This window comes from Trachypithecus francoisi, unplaced genomic scaffold (genome assembly GCF_009764315.1).
Source record: "Trachypithecus francoisi isolate TF-2019V2 unplaced genomic scaffold, Tfra_2.0 Contig00159, whole genome shotgun sequence".
Lineage (NCBI taxonomy): Eukaryota > Metazoa > Chordata > Mammalia > Primates > Cercopithecidae > Trachypithecus > Trachypithecus francoisi.
The window spans coordinates 176,856-197,177 of NW_022680496.1; the positions used below are offsets into that span (position 1 = coordinate 176,856).

Genomic DNA, 20,322 nt, shown 5'->3' on the forward strand with positions numbered 1-20,322 from the left:
CATGCATGTTATTGCAAATGACAATATCCCATTCCTTTCTATGGCTGAATAGTACTCCATTGTATATACGTGCCACATTTTCTTCATTCATCTGTTCATGGATACTTAGGTTGCTTCCAAATCTTGGCTACTGTGAATAGCACAATAAACATAGGGGTGCAGGTATCTCTTCGCTACACTAATTTTCTTTCTTTTGAGTATCTACCTAGCAGTAGGATTGCTGGATCACGTGGTAGTTCTTAGTTTTGTGAGCAACTTCCACACTGTTCTCCACAGTGGCTGTACTAATTTACATTCCCACGAACAATGTACAAGGGTTCCCTTTTTTTTTTTTGAGATGGAGTTTCATTCTTGTCACCCAGGCTGGAGTACAATGGCACGATCTCGGCTCACTGCAACCTCCGCCTCCCAGGTTCAAGTGATTCTCCTGCCTCGGCCTTCCCAAGTAGCTGGGGTTACAGGCATGCGCTACCATGCCCGGCTAATTTTGTATTTTTTTTAGTAGAGACGGGGTTTCTCCATGTTGGTCAGGCTCGTCTCCAACTCCTGACCTCAGGTGATCTGCCCACCTGGGACTCCCAAAGTGCTGGGATCACAGGCGTGAGCCACCGCGCCCGACCAATGGGTTCCCATTTCTTCATGTCCTCCCTAGCATCCATTATTGCCTGCCTTTTGAATAGAAGCGATTTTAACAGGGGTGAGATATCTCATTGTAGTTTTGATGTGCATTTCTCTAATGATCAGTGATGTTGGGCACATTTTCATATATCTGTTTGCCATTTGCATGTCTTATACATTTTGGGATTATTTTTTTCTATTTCTGTCCATTTTTAAATTGGATTAGTTTTTTTCTATAGAGTTGTTTGAGCTCCTTATATATTCTGGCTATTAATCTCTCATCAGATTGATAGTATGAAAAAATATCTTCTCCCATTCTGTGGGTTGTCTCTTCACTTTGTTGATTGTTTCCTTTGCTGTACAGAAGCTTTCTAACTTGATGTGATCTCATTTGTCCATTTTTGCCTTGGCTGCCTGTGCTTTGAGGGTATTATTCAAGAAATCTTTGCCCAGATCAATTTCCTGGAGAGTTTTCCCAAAGTTGTTCTTCTAGTAGTTTCATGGTTTGAGGTCTTCAAGTCTTTAGTCCATTTTGAATTGATTTTTGTATATGGTGAGAGAGAGGGGTCTAGCTTCATTCTTCTACATATGAATATCCAGTTTTCCTGGCACTATTTATTGAAGAGACTGTCCTTTCCCCCATGTATGCTCTTGGCACTTTTGTCAAAAATGAGTTCACTGTAGATGCATGGATTTACTTCTGGGTTCTCTATTTCATTCCATTAGTCTGTCTGTTTTTATGCTAGTACTATGCTGTTTTGCTTACTACAGCTCTGTAGTATAAATTGAAGTTAGGTAATGTGATTCCTCCAGTTTTTTTGTTTGTTTGTTTTTGTTTTTTTTGAGATGGAGTCTTGCTCTGTCACCCAGGCTGGAGTGCAGTGGTGTGATCTCGGCTCACTGCAAGCTCTGCCTCCCAGGCTCACACCATTCTCCTGCCTCAGCCTCCTGAGTATCTGGGACTACAGGCGCCTGGCACCACAGGCCGCCAGGCACCTGGCTATTTTTATTTTTTTATTTTTTTAGTAGAGACAGGGTTTCACCCTGTTAGCCAGGATGGTCTCGATCTCCTGACTTCGTGATCCGCCCGCCTTGGCCTCCCAAAGTGCTGGGATTACAGGTGTGACAGTTTTGTTCTTTTTGCTCAGGATGGCTTTAACTATTCGGGGTCTTTTGTGGTTCCATGTACATTTTAGGATTATTTTTTCTATTTCTGTGAGGAATGTCATTGGTATCTTAATACGGACTACACTGAATCTGTAGAATGCTTTGGGTAGTATGAACATTTTAACAATATTAATTATTCCAATCCATGAACACAGAATATCCATTTTTTGTGTGTTCTCTTCAATTTATTGCATCAATGTTTCATAGTTTTCATTGCAGGGATATTCATTTTTCTTTCTTTTTTTTTTTTTTTTGAGACAAGGTCTCACTCTGTCACTCAGGCTGGAGTACAGTGCCATGATCATGGCTTACTGCAGCCTTGACCTCCTGGGCTCAAGTGATCCTCTCACTTCAGCCTCCCAAGTAGCTGGGACTACAGATGCACGCCACCACACCCAGCTAATTTTTGTATATTTTGTAGCGACAGGGTTTTGCCATATTGCTCAGGCTGGTTTTGAACTCCTAACCTCAAAAGATCCACTCACTTTGGACTCCCAAAGTGCTAGGATTACAGGCATAAGCCGCCACTGTGCCTGGCCATCTTTCATTTCTTTGGTTAAGTTTGTTCCTCAGTGTTTTACTTGTAGCTATTGTAAATGAGAATACTTTCTTGATTTTTCAGATCGTTCACTGTTGGCATATAGAAATGCCACTTATTTTTGTATGTTGATTTGGTATACTGTAACTATTGGACTTACCAGTTCTAATAGTTGTTTGGTGGAGGTCTTTAGGTTTTTCCAAATATAAGATCCTATCATCTGGGCCAGACATGGTAGCTCACAACTGTAATCCCAGCATTTTGGGAGACTGAGGCAAGAGGACTGCTTGAGGCCAGGAGTTTGAGACCAGCCTGGGCAAAATAGTGAGACCTTGTCTCTCCAAAAAGTTTTTTAAGTTAGCCAGGAATGGTGGTACATCTCTACTAAAATAAAAAAGTAACCGGGTGTGGTGGTACATGCCTATAGTCCTAACTACTTGAGAGGCTAAGGTGGGAGGATTGCTTGAGCTCAAGAGGTCAAGGCTGCTGCAGTGAGCTGTGAATGCACCACTGCACTCCAGCCTGGATGACACAGCGAGACCCTGTCTCTTAAATAAATAAAAAGATTATATCACCAGCTGGGCACAGTGACTCATGCCTGTAATCCCAACATTTTGGGAGGCCGAGGTGGGCAGATCATTTGAAGTCAGGAGTTCAAGACTAGCCTGGCCAACATGGTGAAACCCCGTTTCTACTAAAAAGATACAAAAATTAGCTGGGCTTTGTGGTGCAGGCCTGTGATCCCAGCTACTTGGGAGGCTGAGACAGAGAAGTGCCTGAATCCTCCAGGATGGGCAACAGAGTAAGACTCTGTCTCTTAAAAAAAAAGAAAGATGATATCACCTGCAAACAAGGATAATTGGATTTCCTTTTCAATCTGGATGCACTTTATTTCTCTTGTCTGCTCTAGCTAGGACTTCCAGTACTATTTTGAATAATAGTGGTGAAAGTGAGTATCCTTGTCCTGTTCCAGATCTTAGGAGGAAAGGTTTCCAATTTTCCCATTTGGCATTTTTTTGAGGGTTTTTTTTTTTTTTTTATCATGAAGGGATATTGAATTTCATCAAATGCTTTTCAGCATCAATTGAAATGATCATATGGCTTTTGTCCTTCATTGTCTTGTTATGATGTATCATACTGATTGGTTTGCATATGATGAACCATCCTTACATCCAAGAGATAAATCCCACTTGGTCATGATGAATTCGGTACTCTAGTATTTTTGTTGAGGATTTTTATATCAATGTTTATCAGGGATACTGGTCTGTAGTTTTCTTTTTTTGATGTGTTTTTGTCTAGTTTTGGTATGAATACTGTCCTCATTATAGAATGAGTTTGGAAATAGTCCTTCCTCCTGTATTTGAATAGGACTGGTATTGGTCCTATGTTTAGTAAAATTCGGCAGTGATGTCATTGGGTCCTGGGCTTTTTTTTGCTAGGAGACTTACTATTACACTTGATCTTAGCCAAAAGGCCGAGAAACGATAGGAGACTTATTATTGCAGCTTCAATCTCATTATTTGTTATTGGTCTGTTCGGGTTTCAGATTTGTTCATGGTAGCATTTTGGTAGGTTGTATGTGTTTAGGAATTTATCAATTTCTTCCAGGTTTTCCAACTTATTGGTATATAGTTGCTCATAGTAGTCTTTAATGATCCTTTGCATTTCTTGGTATTAGTTATGTCTCCTTTTTCCCTTCTGATTTTATTTATTTATTATCTTTTCTCTTTTTTTCCTTTGGCTAAAGGTTTGCTTATTTTATTTTTTCAAAAAAACAACTTTTCATTTCATTGATCTTTTGTATTTTTTTATCTGTTTGTTTCAACTTAACTTATTTCTGCTCTGACCTTTATTCTTTCTTTTCTTCTACTAATTTTGGGTTTGCTTTGCTCTTGCTTTTCTAGTTCTTTAAGATGTATCATTAGGTTATTTATTTGATGTTTTTCCACTTTTTGATGTAGGTGCTTATTCCTATAAACTCTCTTAGTACTGCTTTCATTGTATCACATAGATTTTGATATGTTGTTTCCATTATGATTTGTTTCAAGAAATTTAAAAAATTTCCTTAATTTCTTTACTGACCCACTGATCATTCAGGAACATATTAATTTCCATGTGTTTGTATAGTTTTCAAAGTTCCTCGTTACTGATTTCTAGTTTTATTTAACTGTAGTCAGAGAAAATACCTGATATGATTTCAATTTTTTCTGAAATTTTTGACTTGTTTTGTGACTCAAATATGGTCTGTCCTTGAGAATGATCCATATGCTGAGAAGAATGTGTATCTGCAGCAGCTGAATGAAATATTTTGTAAATATCTATTAGGTCTATTTGGTCTATAGGGCAGATTAGGTCCAATGTTTGTTGACTTTCTGTCTGGATGATCTGTCCAGTGCTGCAAGTGGGATGCTGAAATCTCTAGCTATTATTGTATTGAAATATATCTCTCTCTTTAGTTCTAATAACATCTGCTTTATATATCTGGGTGCTCCAGTGTTGGGTACATATATATTTATAAATGCTATATTCTCTTGCTGAATTGACCCCTTCATCATTATACAATGACCTTGTCCCTTTTTATAGATTTTGTCTTGAAATCTATTTTGTCTAAGTATAAGCTACTCCTGATCACTTCTGGTTTCAATTTGTATGTAATATCTTTTTCCATCTCTTTATTTTCAGTCCATGTGTGTCTTTGGAGGTGAAGTGTGCTTCTTGTAGGCAACAGATCATTGGGTTTTGTTTTTTATCCATTGAGCCACTCTATGTCTTTTAACTAGAGAGTTTAGTTCATTTACATTCAAAGTTATTATTGGTAAGTTAGGACTTAGTCCTGCCATTTTATTTATTTTCTGGTTTGGTGGTCTTCTCTTCCTTCCTTCCTGTCTTCCTTTCTGTGAAGGTGATTTTCTCTGGTGCTATACTTTTTATTTTTTGTGTATCTTTTGTAGGTTTTTGAGGTTACCATGAGGCTTGCAATATTGTTTATTTGAGACAGGGTCTCGCTCTTGTAGCCCAGGCTGGAGTGCAATGGTGTGATCTCAGCTCACTGCAACCTCCGCCTCCCGGGTTCAAGCGATTCTCCTGCCTCAGCCTCCTGAGTAGCTGGGATTACAGGTGCTCGCCACCACGCCTGGCTAATTTTTGTATTATTAGTAGAGACGGGGTTTCACCATGTTGGCCAAGCTGGTCTTGAACTCCTGACCTCAGAGGAGCCACCAGCTTTGGCCTCCCAAAGTGCTGTGATTATAGACCTGAGCCACTGTGCCCGGCTAATAATCCATTATTTTTAAACTAATGACAACTAAATACTGATTGCAAAAACAAGCAGATAAAATTAATTAAAACTTTAACTTCATCCCCCGCTGTTTCTTAACTTTGTTTCTATTTATATCTTACACTGTCTTGAAAAGCAGTTTTTTAAATTGATGCATCTTTTAGTCTTCTGCTGATTTCAATGATTTCACACTAACCTTTTATCTATTTATTTTTTTAACTTTTAATTTTTTTTTTTTTTTTAAAAGAGACAGAGTATTGTTATATTTCCCAAGCTGGTCTCTTAACTCCTGGCCTCAAGCAATCCTCCTGCCTTGGCCTCCCAAAGTTCTGGGATTCAGGTGTGAACCACCATGCCTGGCCCACACTTATCTTTTATATTCTTATCCTTTGACTTTATTTAGGTATAGTTTGTTCTTCTTTACTAGCTTCTTAGGGTAGAATATTAGGTCATTGATTTGAGACCTTTCTCCTTTTCTGATACAGGCATTTGAAGCTGTACATTTCCCTCTAAGCATTGCCTTAGTTGCATCTAATAAATTTTGATGTTCATCAAAATTTTCAAGTTCAAAATATTTTTAAATTTCTCTTGTGATTTATTCTTTGACTTATGGTTTAGAAGTGCATTTAATTTCCAAATATTTGGGGTTTTATTTCTGGCCAGCATCTCCAATTTAATTCTGTTGTGGCCAGAGAACATACTTTGTATGAATTCAGTCTTTCAAAATTTGCTAGGCATGATGGCATGTGCCTGTAGTCCCAGGTACTCAGTAGCCTGAGATGAGAGCATTGCTTGAGCCTAGGAGTTCAAGACCAGCCAGGGTAACATAGCAAGACTCCATCTCTTAAAAAATTTGTTTTAGTTTATTGAGACTTGTTTTGTGGCCTACCACAGGTCTATCCTGGAGAATGCTGCATGTGGGATTTACACCCAAGGAATGTCATTGTGTTGGTTAAGTAACTTGCACAGACTAATTCTGTGACTCCCGTCTCCTCTACAATGTGCAGCTGCTGATCTTTCTTGCTCAGTTTTTTTCCCCTTGTTCTTATTTTTAAGTCTAGCTCTCTAGTTTAAAAAGTTCTATCTTTCTAGGCTTAAAAACGTCTGCAGAGGTTAGTGTTTAAGCCAATTACTGGTCAGAGATTGTGCTCAACACCTCTGATAGCCAGCAAGGCTTCCTTTCTCTGCTGACAGATCCATGTGTGGGCTAGAGACGCATTCAGAGTTCCAGCTGTTTTCAAGTGAATCCTAGCTTTTACTTTCTTCTGGGTACTCTTGGTCTCTTCACCCATGTGGACAGGCTCCACTGTCCAGGAACATGTGGGAGGCTTGGTCTCTGCTATGCTGTATGCACAGCCTCTGGTCGGCCTGGGATATGTAGAGACCTTATCAGTACCTCCCCACTCCCTTGGCTATTTTATCTCATCAAACTCCCTCTTAAATCCCTGCCTAGTCCACTGGTTGATGGTTTCTCCCAAACAGGCCCACAACCTCAGGCTAGCAAAGCCACTGGCCCTTCCTGCCACTGAAATTGTCACTTTAATTCCCAGTGCTGTAAATCAGAGTTTCTCAAACTCAGCACTACTGGCACTTTAGACCAGATAATTCTTTGTTTGGGGGGGTGGGGGGGGGGCGGTCCCCTGAGCATTGCAGGAGGTTTAGCAGCATCCCTGGTCTCTACTCACTAGATACGGTAACACTTTCCCCCCACCACACCCCCACAGTTGTTACAACAAAAGCATCCCAGAAATTGCCATCCCCATTTGAGAAACACTGGTCCAGGGTACATCAGTCATAATTTGGGAGAAGTCTTTTTTTAGCCAAAAAAGATCAAGCCATGACATATAATAACCAGAAATATACATACCATATTTCAAAGTTCAAGAGGCATACATATCCTAATGCCAGTGCATTACCTCTTTGTTCAAATATGTACAAACCACAAAATACTCTGCACCTCTCATGGGAACAAAATAAAAATAACCAAGTATCTACTGACCAATAATCCTGACTGAGGATGAGCTGTGCCTGTAGTTCAGAAGATCTGGAATCATGTTGGGAAAATGAGACTAATGAAATAAACAGTACTTTTTCCAGAGCAATTCTCATCTTCCAGATGAGACATAATCACAGACTGCAGTTTGTGAGGGCTGCTTGTCTCATATGGAATAAGCTAACAACCACTGTCTGCCATGCATGGTAGGCAAAATAATGGCCCCCAAGTTTCAAAGTTCACATCACAATCCCCAGAACCTGTGAGTGTTTCACGGCAAATGGGACTTTGTAGGTGTGATTAAGAATCTGGAGATGGGGGATTATCTGGGGTCATCCAATGTAAATACAAGGGTCCTTAGAAGAGGGAGGCAGGAGGGTCAGAGGAGATGTGAGGCTGGAAGCAGAGGTTGGAGTGATGTGGGGCCACCAGCCAATGAATACAGAAGGAGTTCTAGAAACTAGAAAAAGCAGAGAAACATTCCCAGCTAGGGCCTTCGGAAGGAACCAGCTCGTGATTTTGGCACAGTGAGACCCAATTCAAACTTCTAACCTCCAGAACTGTAAAAGAATAAATTTGCGTGTGTGTGTGTGTGTGACCAAGTCTCGCTCTGTCCCCCAGGCTAGAGTGCAGTGGCACATCCTAGGTTCAAGCAATTCTCGTGCCTCAGCCTGCCAAGTAGCTGGGATTACAGTGCCACCTTGCCTGGCTAATTTTTGTATGTTTAGAGACGGGGTTTCACCATGTCGGCGAGGCTGGTCTTGAACTCCTGACCTCAAGTGATCTGCCCTCCTTGGCCTCCTAAAGTGCTGGGATTACAGGCATGAGCCACCGTGCCCGGCCCAAATTTATGTTACTTTAAGCCACTACGTTTGCAGTAATTTGCTACATAGCCACAGGAAACCAACACACCACCCCTATACCACGTGTAGTCCAGTCTCCCAGACCAACTGGTTGCTGGCCACCAGTTCTACCTTTATTTCCTAGAGAGGCCATATGGTATGGTGGTGAAGCCTGGGTGCTGAGGGGTTGTGTTCAAAACACAGCTACTTCTGTGTAACATGGACAAGTGATCTGACCCATCTTGGACAGCCACCCTCAGCGAAGAAAGGGAGATAAGGGCGCCCATCTAGCACCGTGAGAACTCAGTGAAGCAATGCCACGCAAGCGGCTTAGCAAAGTGCCTGCTGCATGACACCTGCTCTTAGTCACATCATCACGACCCTCTTGCCCACTTCTGTCTCCCCTCCTAGTGTGTCTATGGCGGAGTCCTAAGAGGAACTGGGAAGCAGGCCTTTGGTGCCGCTGTGAATGCCATCACATACTACATCATCGGCCTACCACTGGGCATCCTTCTGACCTTTCTGGTCAGAATGAGAATCATGGGTATGTAGTGTGAGGAAGTCGGGAGGGGCCTGGGTGGTGGGTCGGACATTGTTCCCATCATCACTTGTCTCCTCCAGGCCTCTGGCTAGGCATGCTGGCCTGTGTCTTCCTGGCAACTGCTGCCTTTGTTGCCTATACTGCCCGGCTAGACTGGAAGCTTGCCGCAGAGGAGGTAAGTGGGTCGGCTGCCCCTGGCCACAGGACACATCCTGCGCCTGACCCCAGCAGGTAGAGTGACTACTCAGCCAGAAATGCCCAGAACACATGAGAACTTGGCAGCAGTGTGGTATAAGCTGCAGGTGTTTTGTGGGGGATTACAGAGGGGCCACCTGAGCCTGAACAGTGGCTCCTGTCACTGTAGTTGGCCAGTATAAGAAGCACGCTCTGCGGTTATACACAGAAACAAAACCAAAAACCTTCCTTAGACAGCCCCACCTGTGGAAAACCAAACACACACAAAGAACTCAAACTAGTCTGAACCCAGATGAACCCCCGAGCGTGTGCCTTGACTTTGGAAGGGGTAATAAAATCACCCTGCCCACCATCCTCTTTGATGTCCTTTTTAAACAGGGCAGGGCAGCCTTTGCATCTCAGGCACAGCAAAGGCACAACTCAGTCTGCAAGCAGAGCACAGAAGCAGTGTTCTCTCAAAGACCCTGAATACTATCAGAGTGTGGTTTTGCCTTTGTGCACAGAAAAAGTCATCCTGACACTTAAGATGCTGGATAAACAGATATTTAAAATGATATATGTATTTATTTGAGAGGGAGTATCGCTCTGTTGTCCAGGATGGAGTGCAGTGGCGCAATCTCGGCTCAATGCAACCTCTGTCTCTCAGGGTCGAGATTCTCCTGCCTCAGCCTCCTGAGTAGCTAGGACTACAGACATGCGCCACCACACACAGCTAGTTTTTTAGTATTTTTGGTAGAGACAGATTTCACTATATTCCCCAGGCTGGCCTTGAACTCCTGAGCTCAAGCGATCCACCGCCTCGGCCTCCCAAAGTGCTGTGATTACAGGTGTGAGCCACCACGCCCAGCCTTAAAATGATACTTTCTAAAAGCCCCACCAACTATGAATATATGCACATGTGCTGCTTCAGCTTGCAATGCTTTAAAAACAGTGAATGTGAGGCCAGCGGTGAAGGCGTGAACTGCTGAGCTGGCAGGTTGACCCAAGCGAGTTCTTTCTCCTTTAGGCTAAGAAACACTCAGGCCAGCAGCAGCAGCAGAGAGCAGAGAGCACTGCACCCAGACCTGGGCCTGAGAAAGCAGTCCTATCTTCAGGTAATGCTGTCACGGCTGCTTCTACTTTGGTACACATAGAAATGTCAGTGGCATGTTGCTCCTGTCTGCCCTCTGTGCCTCATGCAATTGGAAACTGTATAAGCCAAAGCTGTTTTTCTTCCATTATGAAAATGATGTCCTAAGCACCAGGAAGACAACATTATCATTTATTGTTTAGCAGGTATGCAAAGACTTGACTAGGCCCTACGTCAAGTCTTTGGCCTTGAGAGGCAACTAGATATATACCCATTTTCAGATGAGGAAGTGAGGCTGAAGGAACTCAGGTATTTCTTCTCTCATCCGACAACTTGTAAAGGCCAGACATAAGATCTGAGCATCAACCCGTCGGACTCTAAAGCTCATGATCTCCCCCACTGATGGAAAGCCAACTTTTAACCTCCGGGGAGCCTGGCTGACTCACCGGCTTTGGGGGGCACCTGCTATCTACCTCTCTCCACCCCCTCAGGCAGACAAGTATCTCTCTAGTTTATGTCCAATGTCCATGTCATGAAGTGATGGCCCCAGCTGTGCCCCAGGGCTGGTCCCGAGTGCCAGGTGTGTGTGCAAATGGCCCAAAGCTCAGGAAGATGATGTCTTCATGACCTCATCCATCCTGGGCTAATCCTTGATCAGGGCAGTAGTGAGGCAGCTAAAACTCTGGGAGTGTCAGGTGTCATGAGAGAATACAGTAAGACACGATTAATTGTGTTTCCCATGTGCTTCTGAAGCCACAGATCATCACAGGGCCAAGCACCGACAAGAACACTCCTCATCAGATCTCAGTAGTAAGCATTATCTGCATGCGAAATTCAGTTTAAGACGCTTTCCTGCATATCCTCTCCTCTGATCTTGCTTGTAAAGCAGATAAAGCAGGTATTTTTCTATTGTATAGGCATTGTCCCTTGTGAAGTGTAACAAACACAGCCAGGTGGTTAATCTAGGTTTCCCGATTCCAAGGCCAAAGCTCTCCCTCTGACCCCTGACCTGCTGAGTTTGCTCCTGTTTGCTTCCACAGTGGCTACAGGGAGTTCCCCTGGCATTACCTTGACAACGTATTCAAGGTCTGACTGCCAGGTGGACCTCTTCAGGACTCCAGAGGAGGCCCACACCCTTTCAGCTCCTGCCAGCAGACTGTCAGTGAAACAGCTGGTCATCCGCCGTGGGGCTGCCCTGGGGGCGGCGTCAGCCACACTGCTGTTGGGGCTCGCGGTCAGGATTCTAGCCACCAGGCACTAGCAAAGAAGCTTGGAAACAGAAAGCCAGGAGTGGCTGTCCCCGGTACCCAAACACACCATGGTCTGCCCTGCAAAAGCGCCAATGGGGTCCAGTGCAGGAGGACACTTTGAACGACTCCTCAAAAAAACAACTTTGGCTGATTCCTTGTGGTGACACTCAGAGGGGTCTGAACAGAGCAGACTTCACAATTCTGTTCTGGTCAAGCTGGAGTTTTCTTCTCTGGCCTGGATTGCTCTACAGAAGACATCAGCCAACTGCATGAGTCAGGGTCCAGGGACTGCCACTATTATTAATAATGTAAATGGCTTCCAATGGGAGACTGCAGATACAATCACCAAAACCACTGTTACATTAAACATTACACATTTCCTAGGCACAGCCTGCTACTCAAGTCTGTCATAAAGCCTCTGTGAAGCTGAGAAGGGGGCCAGTGGGTTCTGTCCAGGCAACTCCTATGTGCCCCCAGCAGATACAGGTGCTGTGAGACCCTGACCAGGGCGGTGGCTGTCTATATACCCTTCTTCCCCTTTTCTCCAGTTCTTTCATTCCATCAGCATTTTCATTTATCACAGACATTAAGAAACACTTGTTCTTACTGTACTTTTTCTTCTAGTAGTGACGTGATATAAATAAGGGCAGAAAACAAGTAGAACAGAGCACAGCAAAGTCATCACGGAAGCAATTCCAGACTCTAAGGCACTGTTTGCCCAGGTGTGGTCCACGGTTAACAGGTATTAAGGTAAACGGCTCCGCGGTCAAGGAAGTCTGGGAACTGCACACACTAGCACTTCAGAGGTTCCAAAGGACCTGTGTCCTTTAGTTTGCTGACATGCTTTACAAGCCAGTGGTATACAGGACCTGCGGCAGGACCATTTTTGTGTGTAAAATCTTGTGGGATTAGTGTTCTATGAATATGCTTACAGAAACACTTGTTCTAGATCAGCAACTGGGGTAAGAGGATGCCATTGGAAAAACCTATTTACTACAGTTACTAACCACCACCCCCAACACACACAGCAGAACCGTGAAATTTGAGAAAATCTTCTCGGCTAAGAATTTAAAAATGAGAAAGCATGACAAAAAAAAGTTGACAAATACCATCTATGATAAAGACATAAAAGGATTTATAGTTGGGGAGAATTTATAACCAAAGGATTATCTCCAATAGGGAATATCTGAGGTTCCACACCAGGAACGTCATTAAAATTGATGCCAATTTTATGAAAGATGTTCATTTTGAAGCAGATATGTATCAGTAGACAAGCCAGTAATTTAAACACACTCAATGAAAATTCTATAATGCAATTTTATCTAAGGTATTTTATGATTACTCTCTTAGGGCCAGTTTTAAGCAGCTTTTTCCTAAATTGGGCTAGTTATTAATTCTCAACACTTCATACTATGATGAAGCCATCATGTACTTTAGACAGCCTTAATAGAACAAATTATTCAACTAAGTTGATTATACATTCTATAAAGTAAATTACATTCTCTTATTGAGTGAGCTGAGTCTTTCTGAGTGTGGGGACGGAGTCTCTGCAGTCAGGAGCTCCAAGGCATAGCACTGCCTGCCCTGCCCTTGTCCAGCAGGTAATGCTGCGTTCCACAGGCCTCTTCTTCAGCCTTGCCCACTCAGCTGAGTACCTCAGGTTGTGGCCATGGACGACTGATGAGAGTAACTTCTGACTTGCTCAGGGGATCCTTTTGCCATCCATCCCCTTCAGTATGACCAAGTACAGTGGCTTACCAACTGTCTGCCCCGTGAAGCTCTCAAACCCCAAAGTCCTAATATCCAAGGCCTCTTTGTCTGTGAGAGGAAATGGTTCCCTCACTTTCAGTTCTGTAGGCTATTCAGAAAGGGATCTCTCTATAGTTTAAAAAAGTGAAATTTTACTTGCACTGTGCTACAGAAATAAGAAACTTACAGATTTGTCCTTAAAGACCTACTAACCTGCAACCTTAGGGTCCTGAGAGAGGATTCGTATACATACTTTTATTCCAGTATTTTTTGTTTGTTTGGGTGACAGGGTCTTGCTCTGTTGCCCAAGCTGAAGTGCAGTGGTGCAATCACAGCCCACCACAGCCTTGGCCTCGCAGGCTCAATCGATCTTCATGCTTCAGCCTCCGGAGCACAGGCTCATGCCACCACATCTAGCTTATTTTTACTTTTTGGTAGAGATGAGGTCTCACTATGTTGTCCAGGCAGGTCTCAAATTCCTGGACTCAAGCAATCCTCCTGCCTCGGCCTCCCAAAGTGCTGGGATTACAGGCATGAGCCACCACGTCCGGCTACAGTATTTTTAAAATGCCAGTTAGGTTTTATAAGATGTAGAATTCTATAACTCCAACACAAGAATGACAGATGATGTTTGCATGACTTTGGCAACTAACTTCCAGGAAGCCCTAGGATTTACAAGATGCTTTGAGTGATATTAGTCACAAGAGATTGTTGCAACTAAACAGAACACAGGATGATGGAGCATGAATAAGGGAGAATGAAGACCACTGGTGAGATGGCACTTCTGACCAGGGGCCTGACTCCTGGAGGTCAAGTCCTTGAGTCCCATTGGAGGAAGAGTAACCCCTCCCTCCCCCACACAGGGTTTTAGTGCCTGAAATCTCACAGGGAACGGAGACCATCTGACCTCACCTCTCTGACTACAGAGGACTGCTGGTAGCCCTGGGAAGCACCAGGCTCTCGAAAGCTTCACACAGTGATGGTGGTAGCAGGGGCAGGAGGTGGGCAGTGCCATTAACTGGAGGGAAGAATTCACTGAGTAGGTTCTGAGACTCCCTTAAAGTTTGTATTTAGTCTAATACATTCTCCTCCCCTAGCTCAAAGCTCCAAGATTTAGATAAGCACAATTTAAGACAGGTTCCCTGAATACCCTATTAGGGAATGTTGGGATTTGGTTGAAATGGCAAGTTTTATTAATGATGAATGGCAATGACTTCTGAGTTTGGTCACAGTGTGTTTGCATATTTTCTTACTATTTTTGGTAGGATTTAAAAATTATTGGTTCATTAACCATTTAAAAGAGGAATAATTCAGTAGAGGCACTAGGAGGTTGAACAGGATCATTCTTCAGTAATATCCAGCCTGGAGAGAGGAAAAAGGGATCCAGTTTACTCAGCTGCTTTAAAAACCTACCCACAACCAGCCTTGCAACACAAGCTCAGCACTGGGACTCAGATACCTCCTGTCTGAAGAGACTCTACAGGCGTTGTACAAAAAAGGACTACATATCCCTAGGAAGCCTAGGAAGCGTGGTTTGGGCTAAAGGATTATGCCCTTCCTCAAAAAGCAACAATAACAATAATAGCGAGACAAGGTGATAATGGAGGCTATATTCTGTCCACTGTCAATTAGCTAACGTTAGAGTAGAGACAGAAGATGAGAGGACTAACTTATTATCCTGGCATTTTCAGTAGGAAGCTAAAGTCTCTCCATGGAATTCAAAAACTGGTAAACAATTTGTTTCTAAAATGCAGAAGTGGTACTGAATCTAATCCTTCCTATTGAACACTGAGGAAGGGCTGCTGCAATCTCAAGGTTCAAATGTCATATTTAGTTGTCAAAGGCCTAATGAAATTTATCAACATTAACCTCCTATGTTTCTCAACCTTTTAAAACCCACATCTCCCACAATGCCTTCTGTAGCTTATAAGCTTCATTGGAACTTCACTTTGTGTACAGTACTTACACTCTAAATCCCTTCTAATTCTAGTAAGGTAGTTCATAAAATAAAATCCAAGGGTGAAACAAAATAAGGAAACTATTAAGTACATAAAAGCCATTTCAGAAAAATGTAATTACAATAAATAGACTCTTCAGGTAAATATACAGTACAGATTCAAAGGCATTTATTTAAAATAAAAGGCAATTTGATAAAAAGAGGATTAAAAGCTCAGAGAGGAGCAGAAAAGCAGCAAAGCAGAAAAGAAAACCAAATCTCTACCTAGTTCCAGACTGAATCCGAAGAAATATTAACAACTAATAGTAGTGAGAATTGAGAGGGAGGGTTGAAAGTGGCCTGGAGACTCACCGACACCTACTCCCTCATCCCGTAGATGAGCAAGCTGAGGCCAAAGGAAGAGCTCAGAAAAGGTCTTGCCCAAGGTCCTTAAGCCAAGAATCAAATCACATTTTCTTGTTCCTGCTAAAGATTTTATATATTGCTGCTGCTTTTATATATTGCTGCTTCTCTAGACCCTCACAGAGAAACCCTTTGGGAACTCGAACCTGCCTGGCAGAGTGCACTGCACCTGAGGGAGGCTTCTTGGGGGTTTGGTAAGCTTGGAGAATGCAGACTCAGCCTGGGCCTCCATATTTTCCATGAGGCTAAAATATTCTATCACAACCAATTCGCATTATCAGGCTGAGGAACCAAGGTCTTGGGAAAAGAACAAAAGAGGCAGATATTGACCAGAGACCCAAGTAAGCTTCCGACCACACCTCCAGCCTCAGGAAGGCAGAGAAGAAAGTAGCCCCTAAATTGTATACTATACCTTGATTTCACGACATTTGCTGCTATGAATTCCAAAGTCAAACCTTTTTTAAAAATGAAAACAAATCACAACTACACAGTGATTTAAAAAATATTCTTAAATTATGACACAAAGAGTTCAGTGCCTAGATGGTGACAAGTCTGAATTAGTCAGCTGGCACTTCCCCCAGGAGAGCTGAGTAGAAGGGGAAGAGAAATGAGGCTCACACTCGGCTGCCCTTTTCCTAGAAATGATGCATGCTTCACCTGGACGCAGCTAAGCCATTGCCTCTGCACATTTCTCTTAGATTCCTAGCAAGTCGCCTCGCCCTTTTAAAACTGTGGATAAGTGGAGTTTTAACACCCCGACACTCTGAGCCCAGGTCCAAAATGTCTAGAGATAAGTAAGTTAAACATTCTTTTTCTCTCTTTTTTTTTTTGGAGACGGAGTCTCGCTCTGTCACCCAGGGTGGAGTGCAGTGGCACAATCTCGGCTCACTGCAATCTCCGCCTCTTGGGTTTGAGCAATTCTCCTGCCTCAGCCTCCTGAGTAGCTGAGACTACAGGCGCCCGCCGCCATGCCCAACTAATTTTTTTAAGTAGAGACGGGGTTTCACTGTGTTGCCAGACTGTTCTCAAACTCCTAAACTCAGGCCTCGGCCTCCCAAAGCGCTAGGATTACAGGCGTGAGCCACAGCGTCCAGCCCATTCTTTTTTCAATAACCCCTAAGCCTCCAACTGCAGCAAAACAAAACAAAACAAAACAAAACCCTAGAAAACATACCCCAACTTGGCCCACCTTACATATAGAAAGAAAACAAAAAGTTCCTACCTCACTCTTAACAGACAGGGCTGGGTTTTGAAATCTGGTGTTCATCTCTGCTTACTGGACCAACGCAGTCTGTGAACTACCAGAAAAATCAACAGGGCCTTTCTCCTCAGCACAGCTTGGTATTTCTGAGAAAACCCAAACGATTTCAAATGCAACTGGTATCTCTAATTCCACTAAAGCTAGGATACTGTAAGACGGGCCAATCCCCTTTCAAATTTTTTTTTTTTTTTTTGAGATAGAGTCTCGCTCTGTCGCCCAGGCTGGAGTGCAGTGGCGCTATCTCGGCTCACTGCAACCTCCGCCTCCCGGGTTCAAGTGATTCTCCTGCGTTAGCCTCCCGAGTAGCTGGGACTACAGTTGTGCGCCACCATGCCCGGCTAACTTTTTGTATTTTTAGTAGAGATGGTGTTTCACCATATTGGTCAGGCTGGTCTTGATTCTGCTGACCTCATGATTCGCCCGCCTCAGCCTCCTGAAGTGTTGGGATTACAGGCGTGAGCCACTACATCCAGCCCCCTTTCAAATTTTAAACAAAATATAAACACAATTACCATTGCCTTTTCCAAGCCCATTCTTCACTGATATGGTCAATATTTTCAATGTTACATCCTCAGCTGAACAGCTGAGGGCACCACAGACACAACTGCGTTCGTCATTCCATCTTAACTTTAATTATGGATTTCCTCTTTCACTTCAAAATACACAAACTGCTTTGAGAAGGCAGCTATCATGAGGGCCTCTTTGCAAGCCCATCTCTATAATGACTAATCACCAAAGATAAACTTTATCAGGTAGTCAACTTTGGAGGAAAAACACTCAAGCCTAATAAAATTTCCCTCACCAAAGCTGTTGCACCAGAGTTCTTGCCTCCATCTCCGTGGCAAGCTGATTTCATGCACATTCAAGAACAAAGCTGGCCGGGTGTGGTGGCTCATGCCTGTAATCCCAGCACTTTGGGAGGCCCAGGTGGATCACCTGAGGTCAGGAGTTCGAGACCAGCCTGGCCAGTGTAGTGAAACCCCGTCTTTACTAAAAATGCAAAAATTAGTTGGGCATGGTGGCTAGCGCCTGTACTCCCAGCTACTAGGGAAGCTGAGGCTGGCAGGCGCCTGTAATCCCTGCTACTCAGGAAGCTGAGGCAGGAGAATTGCTTGAACCCGGGGGGCGGAGGTTGCAGTGAGCCAAGATTGCACTATTGCACTCCAGCCTGGGCAAAAGAGTGAGACTCCTCAAAGAAAAAAAAAAAAAAAAAAAAAAAACAGAACAAAGCTGTAAGTGACATGGAAAGTCCAATACCAGAAGGATCAAAGGGCTAACCCTTTGATCAGATAGCTCAGAATTCTGCAATCAAGTTCTACACTGTTTTAACCTCTTAGACCAGAGATTAGCAAACTTTTCTGTAATAATTTAGGCTTTAAGAGCCTTTCAACCTCTGTTGCAACTACTCAGCTCTGTCACCATCCCATGAAAGCAGCTGTGGATGATTAGTAACAACTGGGTATGGCTGTGTTCCAATAACTTTAGTGACAAAAAGAGGTAGCTGGCCAGCAGGCTGTGGTTCACTGACCCTGTCTTAGACTCTACAAGTTAATGTAGAGTCCTGCTAGAATATGCATCTGGCAGCCATTGGCCAGGACCAGACAGAATGGCACTCATGGGTAACAGGGACTCACCTTGACCAGCACAGCGGCTACAATGCCCAGGAAAGTGAGCAACAGGAGACCGAATTTTTCTTTGTTGAACCGTTTCAAGAGAAAAAATTTTCCCCAATCCACCTTTGACTGGCTGTTGGGAGGATATCTGAGTTTGTTAGCACCTTCTCTCTTCAAACTTTTTATTAAACAGGGACGCTGATGAGAAAAAGTATCGAAACTGTGTTTTCCGTGATAAGCTCCCATCCCACTGGAACCTGAAATAAAGGGAACAGACAAAACAAGCTTCACTGTAGATGATGCAAGCTACTTCTGTCTAACAACAGCCAGGAAAGCTCACATGCACTCCCTGCTGCCCGGGAGCCCCCTCTGAACTCTGCCAGCCGAAGTATCTCTTTTCAGGAAGTCCTTACCAACTTCCCTGGAAAAGTCAATGTCCTTGTCAAACAGGATGCTTTCCACGAGCAAGACAAGGACTTGCACCTCTTCTAGAGCTATGGCTCTCACTTAGGCCAGGGACTGTGCTAAGAGTTTAAATCATTCTCTTAAGATAATTCTCACCACAATCCCACCTGGTGAATTATCAGCAGCCTCATTTCCAGAGAGGGAAAGGGAGCTTACGGAGTCCGTTAACCTGCCCAGGGTCACATGGCTGGTAAGTGGCAAAGCCAGAACCTGAACCTGGATCAGACTCTAAATGCTAATATGCTCTCTTCCCACCATCCCTTCATTCCCACCATCCCTTCCCATGGCTTCAGTCATCCATGGCCCCACTCACCCACTTGCTTTCTCTAAGGCTGTAGAAAGTAAGACAGGGCGGCAGGGTTGCACACTGGGTGATAATAAGCAAGTGTAAATCTCTGCCCTCCACGAAGCCATGCTCTGTGACAGTTTTCATTTCTCTAACTCTGTGTGTACAACAGACTGACAGGCACAAAGGAGCAGTGTGAGCTCGGCAGAGGGAATTGCATGTGTGATGTAAGACACAGGTGACCAGAGGCCAGGGAGCAGTTTACCAAGGTCAGGATGCAGGAAGGAATCATTCATGAAGCAAGCCTGGTGTGAGAAGAGACCCAAGGACAAGACCCTGAGAAAACCTGACACTGAGGGAGGGTAAAGAATGAGGGAGGGGACTGGGCGCGGGGGCTCACGTGCTGTAATCCCAGCACTTTGGGAGGCCAAGATGGGCGAATCACAAGGTCAAGAGATCGAGACCATCCTGGCCAACATGGTGAAATCCTGTCTCTACAAAAAGTACAAAAATTAGTTGGACATGGTGGTGCACGCCTGTAGTCCCAGCTACTTTGGAAGCTAAGGCAGGGAATTGCTTGAACCCAGGAGGTGGAGGTTGCAGTGAGCTGAGGTTGTGCCACTGCACGCCAGCCTGGGCGAGAGCGAGACTCCGCCTAAAAAAAAAAAAAAAAAAAAAAAAGAATGAGGGAGGGGCGAGCCAAAGACATAACCAAGGTAGTTTTACCCAAAGATATAAAAGGGTTATATAAATGAAGAGATGATATAACATATTCCCATTAAGACTCCACATTTTAAAGATATAAATTCTTCCCAAAATAATTTAAGTTTAAATCAATTTTAATCAAAATCCCAGGGGATTTCAGAAGGTTTTTGTTTGTTTGTTTGTTTTTTAAAGTAGGAGGAGGTAGTGATTTCAAAGATCATCTGGAAAAATAAATTTAGATAAGAACAAGCAAGAAAATACTGAAAAGCAATAAAAAGGAGGGGCTTTTACTTTTAGATTTTGAAATAGTGCTGTGTCCTAAAGAGCAAGCTACTGGATTGAATATGTGGGTTTTGGAGCCAGACAACTTTGGCTCATTTCTTGGCTTACTACT

At 43.5% G+C, this 20,322-nt stretch overlaps 2 protein-coding genes across 8 annotated transcripts in view; one reads left to right on the top strand and one right to left on the bottom strand.

Annotated features, from left to right (window-relative positions):
* Positions 1-11,900, top strand: part of SLC47A2 (solute carrier family 47 member 2) — a 28,208-nt gene extending 16,308 nt beyond the window's left edge. For 2 of the 3 annotated variants that reach the window (XM_033190234.1, XM_033190160.1), the window contains 4 exons: positions 8,847-8,979; positions 9,057-9,151; positions 10,178-10,265; positions 11,281-11,846. In XM_033190234.1, the coding sequence (XP_033046125.1) occupies positions 8,847-8,979; positions 9,057-9,151; positions 10,178-10,265; positions 11,281-11,501 (537 nt within the window). In that variant the 3' untranslated portion in view covers positions 11,502-11,846. Of the gene's footprint in view, positions 1-8,846; positions 8,980-9,056; positions 9,152-10,177; positions 10,266-11,280 lie in introns of all 3 variants that reach the window. The other variant, XM_033190087.1, reaches the window with a different exon arrangement.
* A 708-nt stretch (positions 11,901-12,608) lies between these two features.
* The window catches only part of ALDH3A2 (aldehyde dehydrogenase 3 family member A2), a 28,758-nt gene continuing 21,044 nt past the window's right edge, over positions 12,609-20,322 (bottom strand). For 2 of the 5 annotated variants that reach the window (XM_033190355.1, XM_033190439.1), the window contains exons 10-12: positions 18,494-18,729; positions 16,821-16,945; positions 14,415-14,601 (exon numbers count right to left, since the gene is read on the bottom strand). In XM_033190355.1, coding sequence (XP_033046246.1) covers positions 16,862-16,945; positions 18,494-18,729 — 320 coding nt within the window. In that variant the 3' untranslated portion in view covers positions 14,415-14,601; positions 16,821-16,861. Of the gene's footprint in view, positions 14,602-16,820; positions 16,946-18,493; positions 18,730-20,322 lie in introns of all 5 variants that reach the window. The other 3 variants (XM_033190683.1, XM_033190521.1, XM_033190609.1) reach the window with 3 other exon arrangements.